The 20,411-nt window shown below is 38.9% G+C and overlaps 1 protein-coding gene and 2 long non-coding RNA genes across 5 annotated transcripts in view; 2 read left to right on the top strand and 1 right to left on the bottom strand.

Annotated features, from left to right (window-relative positions):
* The window catches only part of LOC117567710 (uncharacterized), a 49,015-nt gene that overhangs the window by 11,752 nt on the left and 16,852 nt on the right, over positions 1 to 20,411 (top strand). The window contains exon 2 of the mRNA XM_034247867.2: positions 4,363 to 4,953. Within this exon, the coding sequence (XP_034103758.1) occupies positions 4,806 to 4,953 (148 nt within the window). The 5' untranslated portion in view covers positions 4,363 to 4,805. The remainder of the gene's footprint in view (positions 1 to 4,362; positions 4,954 to 20,411) is intronic.
* LOC127565502 (uncharacterized) lies at positions 10,260 to 13,443 on the top strand. 3 transcript variants are annotated; one of them, XR_007954805.1, is made up of 3 exons: positions 10,260 to 10,427; positions 10,503 to 10,652; positions 13,045 to 13,443. It is a non-coding gene; the product is annotated as an uncharacterized LOC127565502 (long non-coding RNA). The 3 variants fall into 3 exon arrangements; XR_007954806.1 differs by lacking the exon at positions 13,045 to 13,443 and adding an exon at positions 10,778 to 11,256 and having other exon boundaries at positions 10,503 to 10,660; XR_007954804.1 differs by lacking the exon at positions 13,045 to 13,443 and adding an exon at positions 10,778 to 11,254 and having other exon boundaries at positions 10,503 to 10,698.
* LOC127565503 (uncharacterized) lies at positions 17,025 to 18,462 on the bottom strand. Its single transcript, XR_007954807.1, has 3 exons — positions 17,847 to 18,462; positions 17,611 to 17,792; positions 17,025 to 17,551 (listed from the first exon to the last, which is right to left on the bottom strand). It is a non-coding gene; the product is annotated as an uncharacterized LOC127565503 (long non-coding RNA).

Below are 20,411 nucleotides of genomic sequence, written 5' to 3'. Positions count from 1 at the left end.
CAAGTCAAATAACAACTACCCGTTGTCAGAGTGACGTGGTCTATCCTCCTATATTGGAGTAGTTGTCCTGCAGTGAATAGAATACCTGAAGTCTTGTAATTTGCTTTTGCATGTGCAGGTTCTGTTCATAAATTTGTTTGGCATCACGTTATCCTCTTTTGACGCCGTTTACCTCAAGCTGGGGCCCACACATAGAGATCATGTGAAGCGACTTGGAACCCGCCAAGTCAACAAACATCACTCAACTCTGAGGGAACAACAGCAACAGCAGCAGCCGAATCACTTATGCAAATTGGCTTGGTGAGAATGCACGTGAGTGTTTTGAATCCCGAATTCGAGATTGTTTGGGCAAAACTTAAAGGCAGACTTAAAGCAAGTTAAATATAAATTTCTTCCATACTACGGAATAAGTATTTCAAAGGTCGACTGGTCCTTGGGGATTTTCAATTCCAATCACTTTGGCCATGGCAAGTCAGTGCTGCCTAGTTTCTTCACATACCAGAGAGAAGGACTCATAAACAATTGGCCATCTATCCGTGGGCCGGAGTAAAGGCAGCAATTGTTCTCGTACATTTAACATCTGCACTTACCAGTCTCACATAATTCTGGCAGAGGCAACGGAGGCATAAACCCAAATTAAATACCCATGTGCTGCTTCGACGCTCCGTTTGCTCCTACTCCCCTTCCTCCTCCTTCTTTTCCACCTCCCTGTCACTGAGTTATGTCGCTGGTTTTGGCCTGATGCGTGGGCAGCACCAAAACATCGACTTCCACTCCCACTCCGACCCGTATCTCGAGCCCGGTAAATTTGAGTATATTTACACGTACTAGGCTCTCGTACTGGGAATCTTAGGGAGCTCTCCGGTTCGTGCATGAAAATTAGATTTTCAGCCAACAGGTTTCCATTATTTGGCAATGTCTTCATCTCCATCTCTATTCGCAATCCATGTGCAAGTATACTACGCATTTCGCTTTGCATAATACATAAATATTTTCTATTTGCGCTAGGATTCAAATGGGGAGGTTGGAGGCGTCGTCTTCGCCCAATTTCTGCTGGCAACTCGGAGGTCTTGGGTCTCAAGTGGCGCCAATAGGCACAGCATAAATAAGCAAACGTCCTGGCAGTTGGCGTGTCCTCCCCGCCAGTTATCCTTGCGTCTCTCTGCCAACTCTCACATTTACCATTCAGACATCATTCATGCGAGTCTTGTGTGTGGATTGAGGGGCTGCCAGGTGGCATGTCGTAGAATGTAGGTGATAGGTGGAAGGTGACGGTGATGGAGATGGAGATGGCTATGGTAGCGACTCTCGTTTTTATTATTTATGTTACTCATTCGACTCGTATCCTGCTTGTTGATTGCTTTGCGTACACGTGTAGTTTGTGGCACTCTTTCCTGCCTCTATTTACCAATTCGAGCCAAGCCAAGCCGAGTCGAGTCGCGTCGAGCCCACAACAACGTCCTTGCAAATGGCTCGAGCCTTTGTTTGTGTTTCACTCTGTCTCGTTCGTCCTCGTTTGGCAGCCAGCGTCGTCATCGCCTCGACGCGCTAATATTATGAATGGCAACTCATGCATTGTAGCCAGTTGCCAGCTCCAGTTGCCACTCGGCAGTTGCTTTTCTCTTCTTGGTTCTGCACTGACTCTTTCTGATACAAGAATTGTAACTCAGCTTAGACTAAGAATGAGCTAAAGTTGTGCAGGGGTGGATTGAGGTGTGAAAGCGGCCCAACAACGTCGAATGTGTTTTCTTATTCATACATATGTATATACATTCAATTATCTGTAACTATTTAATAAAATAGCAAATCAGTGTTATTCATTGCATATTAAATTTTGGGGTATTTACACAATATGAATCTAATCCAGTATTTACAAAGAATAGTAAAATCCACAAAAAGAAAATAAACAAAACGAGATTACATGAAAGAGTTGTTATTCTCAGCCAAAAAAGATGAAATATTGCTTAAGATACAAATAATAAAAAAAAATATTTAGTTTTTATATAATATTTACATATTATATATTTAATTATTATATTAAAACTAGAATTTAATACTGCATTTAATTATAGAGAAAAGAGAGTACTGGCTGCTGGGACCTTCGATTCGATATTATATGTATACATGTGCATATATATGGGTATTTTTCTGACGGAATTTGCCACGTCCGGCCGGCAGTCTTAAAGTGGAAAAAACATAACCTAAAACAATTTTAAAAATAAGTGAAAGTTATTCTTAAAACTTTGTATTAGCACTATATTTAGAGCTAAGATTGGTTTTGGGAACTTGTGCTGTGTTTTACGATAAAATATGTAAATTCGTTCATTTTTTGGTTTGCGTGCGAATTTGCTCATTTTTACAATTATCTTAAAACACAAAAAAAAAAAAAAAAATCCAGGATCATTCATGTAGACTGTCGCACGACTATCCATCAGAGAATTACCCAAATAAATAATATTTATAAATATTATTAGAATTAAATTAGTTTTTTCCACCCGCATTTTGGTTGAAACGGTCCTGCGCTCACAGACGCCCTTATGGTTATTCTCAGCGCCTGTTAAAGTGTCAATGGTAATGTGTGGGAGTGTGTTGTATTTGTATTTGTATTTGAGTTAGAGGTAATACTGCTAAGTTTCGTAGCTGCAAAAAATCTTACGAGATTGCTTCAAGCAGAATAGAAGAAATAAACTAGAGCATGTCGAGGGGAAAGTTTGCCCAAGGGGGAGCAGGAGGAGCAGCTCGTTGGGAGCCTGATTGCTACTTAAATCTTTGTATTTACTTCATATTAAGCAATATTTCACCTGGCCACGATAAAAGACTCCAACCACCACCAACTGTGTTGTGTTGTGTGTGTGAATGACAGCGACAGCCACGCCCCCTTCGAAACTCAGTGTGTTTACTCTGTGCATTCATATTCGGTTACACTTGTCCCCATTTTCAGGCAAGACTCCACCAGAAATCCTGAGTATTTGTTATCAAAAAAACAAAAAATTGAGGTCAATTTGTATTGTCATGTTGAAAGGTTGACAAAATTCTCCAGTCCAGTCCGGTCTCTCCCCTAGTTGTCATATCCCTTCGATGCCAAGCACATTCTTGTTGTTTAATATTAAAATAAATATTTATTTATTTATTATTTACTCTGGCCCCCGGCATTGACCAGCAAACCTGGTCATTTGGCAGCTCCGAGCGGGACTTGCGGGACTGTAATCTATCAAAAATATTGCTCCCATGCTGTGCCTGTCGACTGTGCACTGTGTGCGCTTCCAGGCATTTTTAATATTTAAATAGTTGCCATCAAAATGATTACATTAGTTCGGTAGGGGCCATGCATTCCAAATGAGTCATTTTTCCAGCAGCTTTTCCTTTTTCTTGTTTGCTGCCAGAGCCAGAGCTCTGGTTGTTATTTTTGCTGCCAAAAGGTATTTTTGTGCTGGTTTAACTCTTTAACCGGTCCTGATTGTGTTTCACTTTAATGTGAATTAGATATAACACAAAATTCGAGGTCAGCAAAAATTTTCAATATTAAACATTCAGCTAAGTAATGTGAATGTGACTACCCGCTACCCAGGAGCAATATATTATAACTTTGTGCCTACAAGAAATGTATGAAATAGACAAAAGGTTTCATTTCCGACCTTATAAAGTATATAAATTCCAATCTATTAAGTTTGTTTTAGATTTTTAAAAGTTTGGTTGCGATCAGATAAGAATTGTAGAAGGTATTTAAAAATAACGTTGCTGCTGTCGGGTCTATATCAATATACCAAATACCGCATTCGGAGTATTTTAGTATTTTTCTATATATCAATTTTGTATTTTTTACGAATAACACTGCAATGTTTTGTCTTTATTGATAATGTGTAACGGGCATATCACAGTTGAGAACAAGTCTTGTTCTTACCCTCTACGATGTGATTAAATTCTTGAACTAAAAATTAGTTTTTATAAATAACTTAAATTTCTAAAACATTAATAAAAACCTTACAGATTGTCTTATTGTGGGCAAGTCAGTTATCTGCATTGATAACAATATGTTAGATATTAAATACACTTGCATCGTTGAGTTTTGAATCAATAACTGTTCGTACACGCATTCCTACAAAACTGCAATCATATCAAATTTTGACAGCTATGCCAAATTACATTGCGAATGTTTAATAATTTTGCAAATAGAAAGAGCAAAAATGTGTTGCGTTCAATGCAACATCATTCGGCTATTAATTTTATATGCATTCTTTGATTCATTTCATTTGCAATTCAATATCGAAATACTTGCTCGTTGCTATTGTTGTAGTTGTTGTTGCTATGCATAAATGAAAACTAATTCGTGAAAATGTTTTGTTTTCCAATTTCTATTTACAGTGGCGCACATCAGTGGCAAAAACCAAATGCAAATCAAATCGAATTGAATTGACGCAAAACCACAATACGCATTGAGATAGAAAGCGATAGCACAAGTAACGGAGAAAGAGAGAGAAAACGCGATGCAATACGATGAGAACAATACACGCATCAAGACGAAAAAGTTTAGCGAGTAACTCGGAAAAGCTGTCTGGCGCAATGAAAAACTTATGAAAAACGCTAAATTAACAACGGCAAAGCGAAAAGTTTGAACTCACACACAATCAACACACACACAACCATAACAATTCACATCCAGGACCCGGCAAGGGCTCGTCCTGCCTGTCAGCCAGCGTGCCTGTCAATAAATAAGGCAGCCAAATAAGAGTTGAAATTCATCGATTCGAAACTGAGGCAACCCCTCTGACACCTCCATCAAGAAGACGAAACGCGCAATTGCCACAATGTGCACGAGTTACAAGAGCAACAATAACAAGAAGGGGAAGGAGTTCGACTTCCATCCACTTATGTGGCTCTCCCTGGCTGGATTTGTTCTGGCGTTAGGTGTTCCTGCCTGCCTGGGGGAGCAGCACCCGGCGACTGCTGATGAAGGTGAGTGTTAGATCCTTTTTACCACTGATAGGGTTACACTACACTGTATCGATCCACATACACATGTACACTAAAATACACACACATACGTTTGTATTCTTGCAACGTCTCGTGCGGAAAACCCACACGCAACGAAGGGTGGCGGCAGTATAAATAAAACATTCGGAGCCATTGACGGAATTGCGTCAAAACCTCAATTGAAAAATAAACAGCGTAACCACAAGAACACAAGTCAAAATGTTTTCAAACGAAAATGGAAATGGAAATGTTGAAAACTGTGCAGGGTAACGAATCAACCCAAACCAAAAACCCGAACCCGAGCCACAAAAAAAATGGAAATGAAAATATAAAGAATGAAAAGTAATTTAGCCATTAACACTTTAGTGGGTCGTGCATTGAGGGGTTACTATATTTTTTGTTAAAAGTTCGAGTTTTATTCAGTTTGTTTTCAATGCGCATTCAATTTAAAAAGTAATGAAAATGACATTTCGATAGAGTTCAGTTTTGTAAGGCGACCCAAAAGTTAGTTCGCATTGGTAGCGCACTAAGTATGTATTGATATACTGTTTTTACAGTGAAGTAATAAATATCATATTCAGTTAAATTTCTATTTGTTTTGTGTAACAATTTAATTTGCTTTGTCGCTATTTGTTTTAAAAAACAAACTTAAAATGTTAATAATAATTTAAACTGATACAGATGGAAATAAATATATTTAAAAATATGGTTTAAAAACTGTTGTATATATTTAAAGAAAAATAAATAATTATTAATTAAGTTGCATTGAAATTAAAGTAATGAAATCTTTAAAAAACAAATATGGTATATAAAATAATATGATATTAAAACAAAATTCAAATTCTTAATAAAAACATTTCTTATTTTCATCGCTATCTCTTTTTGTACAAATAAACAATTGATAGCCTTTGGATATCGATGGATAATTACAGTTAGCTATAGGTCAGCTTTTTCAAATGTTTATTAATGGCAGATAAATAGGTAAAAGTAAAGGTCACAACTGCTGAGCTCACAATGATTTGATCCCTTCGGTTTCAAGTCGAATGAAGTTCAGGAAAATGTCATTGAGTTTTCCGTTTGGGTTTCATTCGAATTGCAGTCGGTCATGTTGGTTCATTATCGTTTACTGTGATTATACTTGCCAGCAGTCTGTGTTTGTTGGCTTTTTCGTTTGTGTATTTGGAAACAGAGGCGTAACCTTTCAGGCCAAACATCTGGCATCGAAATTCACTCACAAACACACACGCACACTCATTGCACCGTTAATTACTAGGGACTGGAAAATAGAAATGCACTTTCTGAGTTTTGTGCTCGTAATGTTGCGCTTGGATAGCAAAGCAATTCGTTGATGGCAACATCAACTGATGACCGAGGGACGCAGATGCAGATGCGGATGTGGATGTGGATGTGGATGTGAATGTGAAAGTGGATGCGAGTCAGATGTTATAGAAGTGGAAAGGGCGATTTGTAAATTTTCATACAAATCGCGTGTCGATTTCTTCCCCCTCAGAACATCAACAGACCGAATTGTGCCATGTGTAATTGGATTTATGCTTCTGGTGACAAACTGTGACACTCATTCGATCCTTAGCCCCGTCCTCAGAGTCAGACTGAACAGCACCATTAAAAACAGTTGTCGTATTGTTATTGATGTTCTCTGCTCTCTCCCCGGCTATCATCATCATTGTCAGCGTCATCATGATTATTGTGATTATCATGATCAGCGTCAGCCAAATGTGATTTAAATTTGATTATTCTCAATTATATTGTAACATGCATTTCATTTCAATTTCATTTCATTTTCGATTTCATTCTTGGAATGTTCAGTTACAGTCGCTTCGCCCTTCGTCCCTCGCGCATCGCTTCACTCTTAACCCCGCACAACCCCCATCAATTTTTTTGACTTTTCCTGTTTGGGTTCGATTCGAACTCGTATTCGTTTGTTTTTTGTTTTCTGCTCCATGTTTTCTTTTATTGGTTCACTTGAGTGGATTTTGATGCCTGAGCCTCTCTTCGGACGGTTGCATTTGTTTGATTGAAATTGATTTGGTCTCGCTGGGGATTTGCCCAGACTTTCTACATGTTGTTGTTGCCGTTGCTGTTGCTGTTCTTTTCAAGAACCATAACCATATTGTAGTATTATTTTCAAGTGCTCAAGTTGACTTCACTGCGGCTTAAGTGTTAAAGTTATAAGCAGTCTCAGCTCCAGTTTCATTGGCCTCTCTTATGAGTATATGATTTTTTAGCACTCCCGGCATATGCCCGTTCCAATGCCATACAGATTATTGCTCACTACATTTCAATTTTGAGGATTATGAAGTGCTTCTTTGGGTGTGTGGGAAGAGCGTGGCTTTCCCAAGGCATTGAATGAATTTGTCATTATCTTAATTATAAGTGCATCTTGAGAACACTCAGCTTCCCATTCCCAAAATACACTAAGTACGCATACTCATTTTCATAATTAGATGAGATTGTTCCCCAACTCCGGTAAAAACAAAAAGTATGAAAGAGTCCTTTTTTCCCAGGTTCGAGGTCAATATGATACCCAAAAAATAAACAAACAAACCTCCGAACTACCCAAACCTAACGTTGCTATCTAATCAAATATTCAACCTTTTTTATTTCGCTGAACTGATTTCATGACTGCGATAAGCAAATATCTGCCATTCCCCGACAAATTACTTGTTAACAAGTGCACTTTAATGCGAAACAAAAAAAAATTTACAGGCGCCTCGATTTTTCCCTTTAGCCAATTTGTGGCATGTGTTTAGACGCCCACTTCAGCTTTGTGTGCCGTGTGTGTGTGTGTGTGTGTGTGTAGTAGCCGCAATTGGAATGAATGTGGCCAATAAAAATAAAAACAAGCCTACAACTGTAGTTGCCTGTGCTCCCTTCTCTCCCCTGCTCGATGTCCCCACTCTTTCGACCAATTGGAATAGAAAATTGGCAGGGTTTTTTATGCTTTAGCTCTCTTTGTGTTTCAGTTGTGATTGCGGCGCTTTTTTATTTTTTGGCTAAACGTACTTTGTAATGTAATTTGAACATGCAACAAACTATTTGGCTGGATTTTTAGTTTCAACAATTACTGCAGCAACTGGCTCAAAGGGTCTGCAATTATATGTATATATGGAAAGCGAAAACTGGGTAACTTTTAAGGCCTTTAAGAGAGAATCGATTTGTATTTCAGTTCAATTTAAAATATTTGGGGAATATGCTTTGAAATTGACCATGATTAAATTGGTTTTCAACCATTGATAAGTTGCTTGGCAACACCCTTTTTAACAAGGCAATTGGAAACGCTTTGTAATGAGCATTTCCTGAAAATTCCACCAAATAAATTATAAATTTCCATTTAATTAAATGCGGCAGCAAACAAATATATGTATGTTCTCTATAAATACAACTAACACCGCAATAAAGATTGTAAATGGACCTCGTTTCGTTGTGGAGTGGAAAAACAAGTAAATAAATATCGCAGGAGCCAAAGTGTTTTGAATAAATAATAAAAAGAAAAAAGAAGTGGAGAGAAAACATAAAAACAATAAACAAAGGCAAAAAAATGTGTGTATAGAACGCAGATGTTTCCACACAGAAATAATCCATTAATTCAATAAATGCGTAGCGGATATTTTTTGTCGGTTGGTCAGAAGCAGTCAGTCGTCTCTTGTCTCTTGTCCTTTTGCAGGCAACTTTGAATGCCAAATATTTGTGGAACAATTTGTAAAAATGTTGTTGGCGTTTTGCCGCAGCTGAGGAGCATCCTTCGCTGCTTCGCTGGCTGCTGATGGAATCAAAACCCTTGACGGCGCTAAGCGCGAAGGCAAATAAACACAGTCCTGGCGGATGTTGTTGCTCATTTTAATCCCTGTGATTCCTGCTCCCAATACAATATTGGGAAAAACACATAAAACACACATATAGGATTTTCAGACCCTTTTTCCCCATTTTCCGTGGCACTCGAGAAACAGAAGCTAAGCAAACAGCGTTGGAACATGGCAGCAAGTACTTGAAAAATTACCCACCCGCAGCAATATCCTGTGAATGGATACGAGATATGTGAATGGATTGCTGCGGCCTTTGACGCTCTGCGGCATGAATGAAAATGCAGAAAAGCCAGAAATATTTTAAAACAAATACACACACACACAGCCAGACTCCTCACACACTACGGGGGCGTAAACTCCGCAGACTGTTGGCCGAAAAAGAGGGAGAAAGAGAGAGGGAGAAGGACAACCAACGTGTTCCGCTCAAAAATCAATGGGCTCAATTTTAAACCGCTCGAATTTCATGTTTCATGTTTGCTAGCCACCTACAGATGTGCCTGAATCTCTGTATGCGTGTGTGTGGGTGTGGGTCAACTTCCATGAGTGTGTGTGTGTGTGTGTGTGTGTGCTGATGCGGTCAAGGCAGAATCCTGGCTTTGACAGCGCGCCTGCTCACCATGTGTTGCTGCCTGCGGATTCTCAATTGAGGATTGCGCATTGGCGTCGGATGCCTTCTCGATTTGCAAATTGTAAATTGGCACTCGATGATTTTCGATTTACAAAACTGAATGATGGTCATTTTGGCATAAAGCGAGGGTTGTTTGTAAACAATATTTGACTAGAGTTTAACTTTGGATATTGTTTATGTATTTCTTACAATTAGGTAAATTTCAAGTATTAATCGAAAGTATACAAAGTTGAACCAATTTTTATACCCGATACCCATATGGTAGAAGGGTATTATAACATTGTGCCTCCTGGAAATGTATGTATGAGACGTCTGTCTGTCTGTGCGTGCGTATGAACATCTTGATCTCAAAGACTATAAGAGATAGAGCTATAATTTTATTTGATACGTTTGCACAGAAGGGCAAATTTGCGTCAAAAATGCATATTTCCGACCCCCAAATCCACAAAAATCGGAAACCAAAATTAATGTTGTAGCTAGAGCAATTTTACGTACACACAATAAGAACTGTAGTCTTTATGATTCCTGAAAATTTGGATTACCCTTGGATTGGAAAATACTTCGATACTTCGGGAATTAGTTGCTTTGGCTGCTATAACGTTCACTCTATGGTATATTTCGAAAGCAGTGCTATGTCAATATATCAAATATAGCGTTTGGTATACTTTTAGCATTATGTGGTATATTCGTTGGTATATTTTAAAATGAATACCAGAGTGTTTTGCTCTTATTCACAATGGGTAGTATCTCACAGTCGAGCACACTCGACTTACTTGTCAATTTTACTTTTCAGTTGATCACTTAATTTATTTTTCTTGTAATTAATATTCCGGAAAGTTATTAATAATAGTAAAAGTTAAATTTGTTATTATAATCCTTTAAAGTGGTGTTTCTTAATTTAGTAGCTGTATATGGTATAGAACACATATTACATAGAACAATAGCTGAGTACTGTGACCTTCGGTAAATATGTATGAATGCATGCATATATGTTGTACTTATCGGTAATTTATGACGACTTTGCTGCTATTGTTGGTTTAAGCACACGTTTTTCTACTCCTCCCACATATGATGTTCAGGGGATTTCCCACAAATTTGGCATGCCTTTTTAATGTACTTGACCCCGCTGGCGATAACTCGGAGAGCACTGAGACGGCATGAGGAAACCGACCAGGCAGCTGCCTGGAAAAGTGCAGCTCCCGGCGGCATGTGGCCGTGACTCTGACGATGTGAGTGTGTGAGTGCTCGTTTCTAGACTTTTCCCTGTGTGTGTGTGTGAGTTTGAGTGTGTCACTGGCATGCTCCATTTATGCGCTGATATACGGAATTATGCTGAAATCACGTTCCCACACAGCACACATCGAAAGGACGAAGCCTGTAGAGCTAGAGGATAAGAGCCCAAGCCCATTCTGCAGCTTGTGCTCGGGTTCTTATTCTTGCAGCAGCCAACCACTGGTGTAGCGTTGAAAATCTCAGCAGGAGCCCCACAGAAAAGTGCCTCCTGCATAAGCGATTTTCTCTGCTTATACTGTTGAAAATGGGTGTGTGCTTCCTTTGATGTTCGTGTTCTTCTTGGCCCGTTGTTCTTGCCGCTGTCTCCATACTATTTATTTTCACTTGAAATGCTTTTACTATTCTTATGCTCATGCCACTGAGCTGCCTAAGAATACACATAGTATATAGCATACAGTGAATACAGTGAATGGAAAATAAATTGTCTGTTTTGCTTACTTAAAAGAAATCGATATTGGACGACTGAATAGCATATCCTCGCCCTGTAACAACACATTCTCGCCTCGGGCACTTTGCATGTTCAGCTGATTTAAAAATAATTCAAATCAATTCATTTCTTTCGTATATCTAATTAGCTGTTATAATAACTTTAAAGTTTTAATGCTTTATGTATAAACAGAATACAAATTGAACATAATTTTATTTTTGGTTTACCATATTTTGTGATTTAATGGCAACATAAAACTTTTCAAATTGAAATAATGAAAGTGTGTTAATGAGTAATGAGCTGATTTCATCTATTTATCAACGTGGTCAGCTTGACGTTCTAAGCCACAAATCAATGTGTGTGGACCAAATTTGGTGACAAACAAAGAAAAACAATTGGCAACAGACACCTTCAATCAATTGAAGCTGTGGTTTTATGACTTTGGTGGCGCGTTTAACGATGACACGTCGGCTTCTCGGGTTTAGTTTTAAGATAACCGGCATTGCCATCTATCTGTCTTCAGGCCCGTTCCAGAGTTGACAGCCCATCTGCATTAGGTATCTGCTGTAAATGGGTCTGTGATTTGGTTAAAATGCCATCATTGATGCCAATCAATCGACTATTTTATGGCTGCACCATTTTTTTCTAGGCTCTCGCAATCAGAGCCGTGTTTGAGTTTTTTCTTAAACATTTTACCCGACAGTGCTGCCGATTTCCAAACTAAAAACAGCTAAAATTTAAGCATTTTACAGTTTTGTTTTCAAGTTTAAGAGAAGTTTGTCAAAAAACAAATAGATTTAGCGGGAAAATAGCCATATTGTTATCATTTACCGAGAATACCTTGTCATTGAGTCATGACAAATGAAGAAGCCCTTGTTTGGCAGCTGGCTGCTAGTTAAGTGATGGTTGGGCGTATCCACAAATCACCTCGGTAAGGCTGAGCAGGCTTTGCATGACAATGACACGGCCAAAATCAAATCATTGTCTCACTGACTTCAAATTAACTCTCGGCGGATGGCACTGAGAAAGGATGTGTTGTAGCACCATAATGGAGATTTATCAGTCGTATTATCTATCCATCAATCTTGTCAAACACATCTCTCTATATATCTAGTCTTAGACAAATGCGTCTGGGCGATGAGTTTGATATTTACAAATTACAAAATTTTGACACGATTGATGATAGAGCCAGCCAAGGTCTGATGTAAACAGTTTGTCTCCCACCAATAATAGCAGAAGCCCCTCAATTAAGTTTAAAACCAAAAAAAGAACGAAAATAAAAAATAAAACACACATCAAATGGACGCCCTAAGTAAATTTATGTGTATGAAAGTTACAGCTCGGCAATACAAAATAAAAATATATGTATGTATATACACAAATATATAAATTTAAACATCAACTTGTGTGCAGCAAAAGGCAAATTTGATTTTCATGCATATTTAAAAGGCAGTGTCGGAAAATTTACGAGTTCATCAAGTGTTTGAGTCTCATGAATATTCATGATTCTGCACCGAAAAAACACTTGACGCATATTTCAAAAATTTTGGAAAAAGGAACTAAAAACTTTAAAACTATTAAACTGTCCAAAGGCTCAAAGGCCCATATGATAATTAAGTTAGCAGCGATTAAAGCATAACCTTCGCTTAACATATTTTTTCTCGCTTTAACTTCATAATAACTCTTTGGCTATCATAACATTTTTTTGTTTCACTTTTTTAATAAATGATCTGACGTTTAGTTTATGTTTATAAGTCTCATAATCTACTTTTATAGTTTGTTTACTCAATTTGGTTGTAGCATTTTGACATTTCACGCTTCAAATTAAACGCAAACAAAGCAAAAGATGCACATGCCATATTTTATGGACTCAGTCCCCTTTTTTTTCTTTTTTTGACTAGGGGGACATTCACATTCTCAATCCAATTCCCATCCCAATTCTAGCTCCCAAGTGCAGAGTTAAAAAAAGCGTGCCATCAGACAAAACAAAGCCTAAAACTTGGGGCGGAAGTGGCCAAAAAACAGAAAACGTCTATAACGAAACTAACAAAACACAAAAGCAAAACAAACTGCAACGAAAACGAAATAATAATGGAAACAAGCGAATACCAAAATGGAAAAATTGTTGTGCCAGTTTGGTGAGAGAATACAATGTGGGGGAGACACATTGAGAATGAAACGAAAAACCCAACAAAAATATGCACATGAATTTTGTTTCAATTTCACATAAATCGCAGAGGCTTAAAAATGCCACGAAGTTCCTAAAAATACGCTATGAATTCTGTAAAAACTGAACTTAGTAGCAGCTAATACGAGTTGATAAACTAGTAAATGATAATATTGGTCTACGCTTGAGTGGGCTAATCATTCGAGTACTAGAATGCCAAATTATTTTGTCTGCATAAATTAACCAATTATCATGTAATTTTCTACTTGAATATTATTGAAACTAATTAAATGCTAATAATAAACCTGTTTGTTAGTTGTTGAATCAACAATTTCAAATAATTATCCGACTGAGTAAATCCTAATTGGATAGCGCACTCCACAAAAACATTTCCATCTATATATGCAATCTCTTGTCTGCCCTATGGCAAGCCCAAGGGAACTTGGAAGCAACAGCTGATCTCATGTTGCCTCAAAGTTAAGCACAGTCTATTTGCGTATTTATATACTCAGAGGTATCTTGTAACCAGCAGCGATTGCATTTTTCATTCATTCCTCTGTTGCTGTGATTAATTTTTGCCATTCCAATTTTATGCCACAGCCGCCATGGGTTACACCCTGGCATTTTTATTATGTATTTTTGTTGCTCCCTCTGCAGTATCCGAGTGCTGTTGACAACAGGCGACTGCCAGAGCGGAGAGTGGAGAGTGGAGACTTCTGGCGTAGTAGTCTCTTGTCGTACGCCCATTCATGGCTCCTAAGTGGCCCAATGCGTTTATACTTTTTGCTGTTTTGTGTGCGATGTTATTAATGATCTACAAATTCCCGAGACATTTCATTCCATTTGAAGTTGACACACAAAACGCATGACAACAGACGACAAAAGGGACTGGGATATGGGAATAGGAACTGACTGAGCGTAGGGGCGTGGTAGAAGGTGGATAGAGGGGGAGGAAAACTGAAACCAAATGTTAAAACTGTCCAAACACGCAGTTCCGCTGTGTTCTCCACTGCGTCGATCTCTCTGTTCATTCTATTCTATCTCATGCCTATTTTCCATTGTATTCTATTCTATTCCGTTCCATTCTATTCTGTGTGGTTGTTTTCGTTGCGATAGTGAAATGTGAAATGATTTTGAGTAATTTATTTTATAGTTGCGCTGAAGTATTTATTATTTTGAAAAGCGCTGAACAATGCAGTGATTAATTTGACATACCCCCGTCACCGTCGCACATCGCCCTACGATCGTGGCCTCCCTCTGCCAACGCTTGCGTCGAGCAAGTGGCGCACTAATCCCTTTGGAAATTCCTTGTGGCCACGTCCGCCACGAACCCAACTCAGCCCCAATAAAACCAGAGCAGACTCGATTTTCTATATTTTTGTTCTTTTTTTTTACTTTTTTTGATGCAACATATTTGATTTTATGTGGCATCGTGTTATTTATTCGAATCGGTTTCGCTTAGAGTCCCACAGACATATTGCGGCAAAGCGGCCTTTGAGGGCGTAACAAGGAACCCTCCCTTTCCCGCTTCATCATCTTCACCACCTCTCCGCCTCTAGCCTTGGCTGCCGGCTATAATTCAGAATCAATCGTTATGGTTTTGGCAGCTTGCAAATTTTTCTTTATTATATCATATTAATTTTATGAGTGTTGTTTTTGCCGCTCTTCACAGAGGCCGCCGACACCGCAGTCATTTGCCGCTCCTCTCACCCATCTGCTTTATAGCATTTAAAAGATATTTTTCATATCAATGAAGCTTTATTTGGCCTGGCCCAACAAGATCCGAGCACAACAACAAAAAGAACAGCCACAGAAAAAAACTTTTGCTAAATTTCCTAAAGTCATGCAAACATTTTTTACATATATCGATTTTTTGTTGGTTCACTTTTACTGCCGTTTTCGTTGAGCCAGTTTTGATATTTTGCTTTCCTTTCGGCCTTTTTTTCAGACATTTTCTTGCGTGCTTTGTGTTGCTAAGTGGTAGGGGGAGTGGGAAATAGAGAGAGTAATGGAGGGATTGGTGGGCATACATATTCAGGACTTGTTTCAGCACATTTGTTATGACAGGCTCAAATTGGGTGCTATCAAAATTATATATTATTTTGCATAATATCTTCTTTCTGGCTCGAATTGTGCCTGCCTCTGTGGCTGGCAAACGACGTGGCTAGAAGAGCTAATTTGATGCGGCATGAATATCATGTTACCCAGCGATTAGTTCCGTGGGGCGGGTGACGGGAGTCGAACTGCGAACTGTGAATCGAGCACCGTAAGATGCCCTCCGTGTTTAGTCTTGAACCTTTAAGGTAGACCTTTCAACGAAAACAACACGCAGCACTTACAGCACTTTATTGCAACTATTTGTCAAAGGTGTCATGGCACTTCAAAAGCGAGCTTCCATTTGCAAGAGCAAGAGCAAGAGCGAAAGAAAATGCAAAAGCTTTTGCTTCGCAGCGCCAACAAACAAAGCCAGCCCAAGACAAGGCGCAGTTGAGATCATAATGTGTCCTGTCTAACAGCAGCAACAATACTGTAAATATGAGGCTTACTTACGCTGGGAACTCAACTAACATCTTGAACTGTTATGCCATTATGGTGAACATTACTAGACTTCAGTGCGACCCGTTGAACTTCCTGTGAGGCGGGGCGAACCCCTTTTATGAGCTGCCATAAACACGTGTAAATCCCGTTCATAATGAAAAAGTCACGATTTCTAGTGTCAATATCGTAAAATTGAGAACACGTCGGAAAGAAACTCCACGGGAAAAGAAGTCATTGGCATAGCCATTCTCATGCCCATTTTGGGCAATAAAATCGAACTAATTGAAGCTCCCACACATACCTCCAAGTGAATACTTCTCAATCCAAATAGATCTATGGATTCCGCTCCAAACAGCGGTTTTACTTATCTATCTCTACTTATCTCTCTTCGACATTCTTCCGCCCATTCCTAGACGTGCTTGAAACTATGATCTAATCACTTTGAGTGATGTCTCTAACCATTGACAGTGTCCCCTAAAGTTGGTGTGCTCGAGACGAGTCCACCACGTTGGAGTTGAGAGTCGTCCGTATCCATGTCCATGCTGCAGGTTATCTATCGCCTTTGCGTGTTCTGTTTGCATTTTACAAATGTCAACAAAAGTGAAACGCGCTTTGAGGTTTCTATTAGCATCGAGGGGTGGAGAAATAGAAGGAAAGGTGAGTGTAGTGTGCATCGAGTGCGATAAGCGTGGCGAGCCATACGTTGCAATGCATTTGATGGACGGCACAGCGGACGCGATAAGTGCAACCCAGTGGAACCTCCAAACAGACTTCAGATTGCCATTGGTCTTCGGTTTGGAGCTGCAGCCAGAGTTGCGGGGGTTAGGGCAGTAATCCATCATAAAATTAGTTTCTCGGTCCCAAGTGCCAGAGTACAAAGATTTTCGAACATAGATTACGTTGCAAGCAGCTTGTTATAAATAAAATATAAGCATAACATTATTATATACGGTTATATAAAAATTCAAGTGCCCGCTCGAGCTCGAGTGCATTCAGCGGTTGACTGATGTGGCCTCGACATGCCAGCAAAAGTTGACGTTTGATCTGTCTTTCCGTTAGTTCACTTACCAGTCACTATTAATAAATAATCAAAATTCTCGGTCAACGGTTTGCGTGTAAATGCAAATCTGAATTTAGTTCCAAGCTTAATGAAAATCCAATAATATTCGCCGCGAAAGCAAATTATTTGCCATATATTTATAACCTCCGGGGTCATATAAAAAAGGAAGTAATCACAAAAGCTCCTGGCTAATTTAGAAGTTCATTTGAATGAATTTGTCAGTGGAACAGGATTTGGTCATAAGCAATTGGAAGCGTATTATTGGAATTCTCGGGTATCGGGTCTATATGCCAACAAGTGTATGGGCTGCCACAGCAATTTGAGCTTCCGCCAAAGCGTTTGATGTTGGGCCAGAGACCCCAAAATCCCAACAAATGCGCCTGCAGGAAGTATTAAAGCTCAAATCGACGACAACGAGCAAAGTTCTCGGCCCAAGTCCAAGGCTATTCTAAGGTGTGGTAGTTATCCAGGGGAAGGGGGTGGGAGAGACGTTTGTCCCAAAGTCAAATAAACGACAGCAAAATCAAATAAAAAATCCACTCAACAAGGGGGGAGACAGGAACGAGACGGGTCATAAATGGGCAGCAGCAACTCGAATCGCAAATTGTCATTGGTCACGTGCAGAGCATTGCTCAGAGGATTGCTGTTGTTGTTGTTGTGTGCAAAATATAGAAATAAAGGAAAAATCAAAGACACATTTACGTTACACTGTTGTCATTGTTGCTTTTGCTGTTGCTGTTGATGTCAAGTGGCGCCTATGGAATGAAGGGAGGGGAAGGCGTTTGCTTGAGTCATTGCCAATTTGTCGCCAGCAATTGTCATGGCTATTACTGCTGCCATGTGGCTTAAAGACAGTTGACGTCTTGGCTTGAATTGCAGATAACCTTTTGATAGCAAATAAGAAAATTGTTTAATGCCAGACTTTGATTAAACCTCACACTTTATCATCGCAATCGTTATTGATTACGAGCCGAGGATATCGAATTATATTCAAAGCATGAACCAACAATATTATAAATTCAAAATCGAATCCGAGACTCAATCATTTCCTTAGTCAAGTGTTTCAAATTACATAATCATTTCCATTTCTTTTTTCCCAGCAGTTTACAGTAACACTAAATTTTATTTATAGTTGCTTTCAATTTAAGCTAAAGCTTTTCCAAACATTTTCATTCCGACTGATTCATTTCCTTGATGTAAAAAACATAAACATTTTTTGTTTGATTTATTTGTCGATCTGTTTGGATTCTTGCTGCTGTTTTCTTGTTTGCTTTAGGAGAGAGAGGCGCCAAGTTGTTGTTTCTTATTTATGAATGCGACGAAAAGCTCTCGAGGGCCGTCTAGTTTCCCATTTTCCACTTCCCTTTTTACACTGCCAGCGGCCCCCCATTGGGAAGACTCCAGAGACCAAAACAAATGATCTAAATAATTACCTCATGTTGTTGTACAATAGAGTTAAACAATAACTCGCCACATGCCAGTGATTGTCAAAATATTTTCATTTCAATTTCAAGCTGCAGGCAAAATAAATAAATAAATAAGTGCTTGTTTGTGTTAAGAGGGAAAAATGAATGAATGACCGATTGACTGGATAATTGAATCTGATTGGTGGAAATTAGCTAAGGTGGAAATTAGCTAAGCAAGTGAGTGTAAAGTAGTCTTCGATCTAATAAGTCAGAAAAAAAAACGAAATATCAAACAACACATAGCAAGTTAATAATGCATATGTTGTAGCTAAATATATATAACCAAAAGATTTCAATAAACTCTTTCGAGATTCCAAGAATTTGATGCAATTGACATGCATTTTGATGTTTGGAGTTCATAAATTGACTCTGCTGCATCACAGAGTCTTGTATACAATATGTTCATGTTCTCCATATAAAACGCAACTCTCCGAGACTCGTTCGTCTCATGTTGACGCCCACATTAAGGGGCACAATTATGAGGCGAGAACATCGGGGCATACAACATGTGCATGGAGGAGGAGGAGAAGGCGGAACGGGAAACATGTTTCTACTTAATTATAGAATACATCATGCAGAAAAATTTGTTGCAAGCACCATTAGCAGCAAAATGCCCGTTCACTGTCGCAGAGCGCGAAGACCAAACAAATTTGTCAAAATATTGTTGGCCAATAAAACCAGAACAGCGCTGTGTTGTCGGCTGGATACGAACAGATCAAAGCAGATCAGTGATCGAGAGACCAAACGGCCCATTACGATGTTCCCGAACATTGAAATGCACTTTGGCGTCGGACGGCCGGCCATTCATTCAATCAAAGCGTCAAATTCGGATCGTGTGACAATAAATCTTTCCCCCCTCTCTCAAGCTAGTCTCCTCCCAAAATAATAGTCAAATTGATGCAACGACCTTCCAGTCATCCGACAATTGCGAAATATCGCTTTTTTGGTTTGCGTAGCCCATTGAATAGCGATTCGATTCGATTAATTTTCAGTCATTCATATGCCAAGTGTGTGAACATTTGTTGTTCGATTGCAATTAGTAATTGCCCCCCGACAACTTAGCTCAGCTCAACCAGCCACTTGGACATGCCCATCTTCATCCGCAACTCATTTGCTGCGGCACAATTTTGTTTGTTATCGCTTTGATCTGTTGACCCCATTTTGTTTATTTGTGAAGCCAAACAAATTGCATTTGCTGCCCTCCATGAATTAAATCATTCGTTCGATCTCCATTTCCTATCCACATCCCAATCCCTTCCCCCAATTCCTATTGCGGTCATACACTCGTTTATTTGGCGCCTCCAGCCAGGCCGTAAAGCATTCTGGGCTAAGTGCGTTTTGTATATTTTGCGTGAGGCCCGAAAAAGTCTACGATTTGTTATAGTGATTTGACATATCTTTCACGATTCGTCCATGCTTAATGGCCATGTTCATTTCTCATGGTTTCCTGCCCCCAATTTGTTAAAGTTGCCATGAATAAGTGCGGAACAGATGGTTAAACGGAAGATGCTTCCGTCAGTGTAATCGAATCAATATAAAAGTATCAGTTCGGTCTTTTCACAACATTCTATTCAAAGCTGGGTCCTTGCACTTTGTCTCATTCCAATTCTCTTACGTATTATTATATGGCTATTAATGAAGCACAAAAATAGCCCAGCGATTGCTGACCTATAAATATATATACTAAGCTTAGTCGAATGTGTTTCCCAAAACAAACAGAGCGAACAATAGCTTCAATTATTATGAGTATTAATTAAATTTTCTGCTGGCAAATGAATCGACTTATTTTGTGTGCCGGCAATAATCGAAAGCACAGTCAAAGAAATACTTAAGCTGCAATACGAATAATTGTTTTGTATTCACAACATTCCACTTTTCATTAGCTAATAATAATTGTGTTCCTCTCCTCTCAGTTCTTTTGTCGCTTATTACAACAATTAATTGACCTACGATTGTTGGTCCCTGACTCTCTTCGATGCTTTAGACTTTACTTTAGACTAATACTAATCAAGAGATATAAAATTGCATTAAATTAAT

The sequence above is a fragment of the Drosophila albomicans genome, chromosome 3, assembly GCF_009650485.2.
Source record: "Drosophila albomicans strain 15112-1751.03 chromosome 3, ASM965048v2, whole genome shotgun sequence".
Lineage (NCBI taxonomy): Eukaryota > Metazoa > Arthropoda > Insecta > Diptera > Drosophilidae > Drosophila > Drosophila albomicans.
Note: the sequence above shows the minus strand (reverse complement) of the source record. Positions and strands in the feature narration are given on the sequence as shown.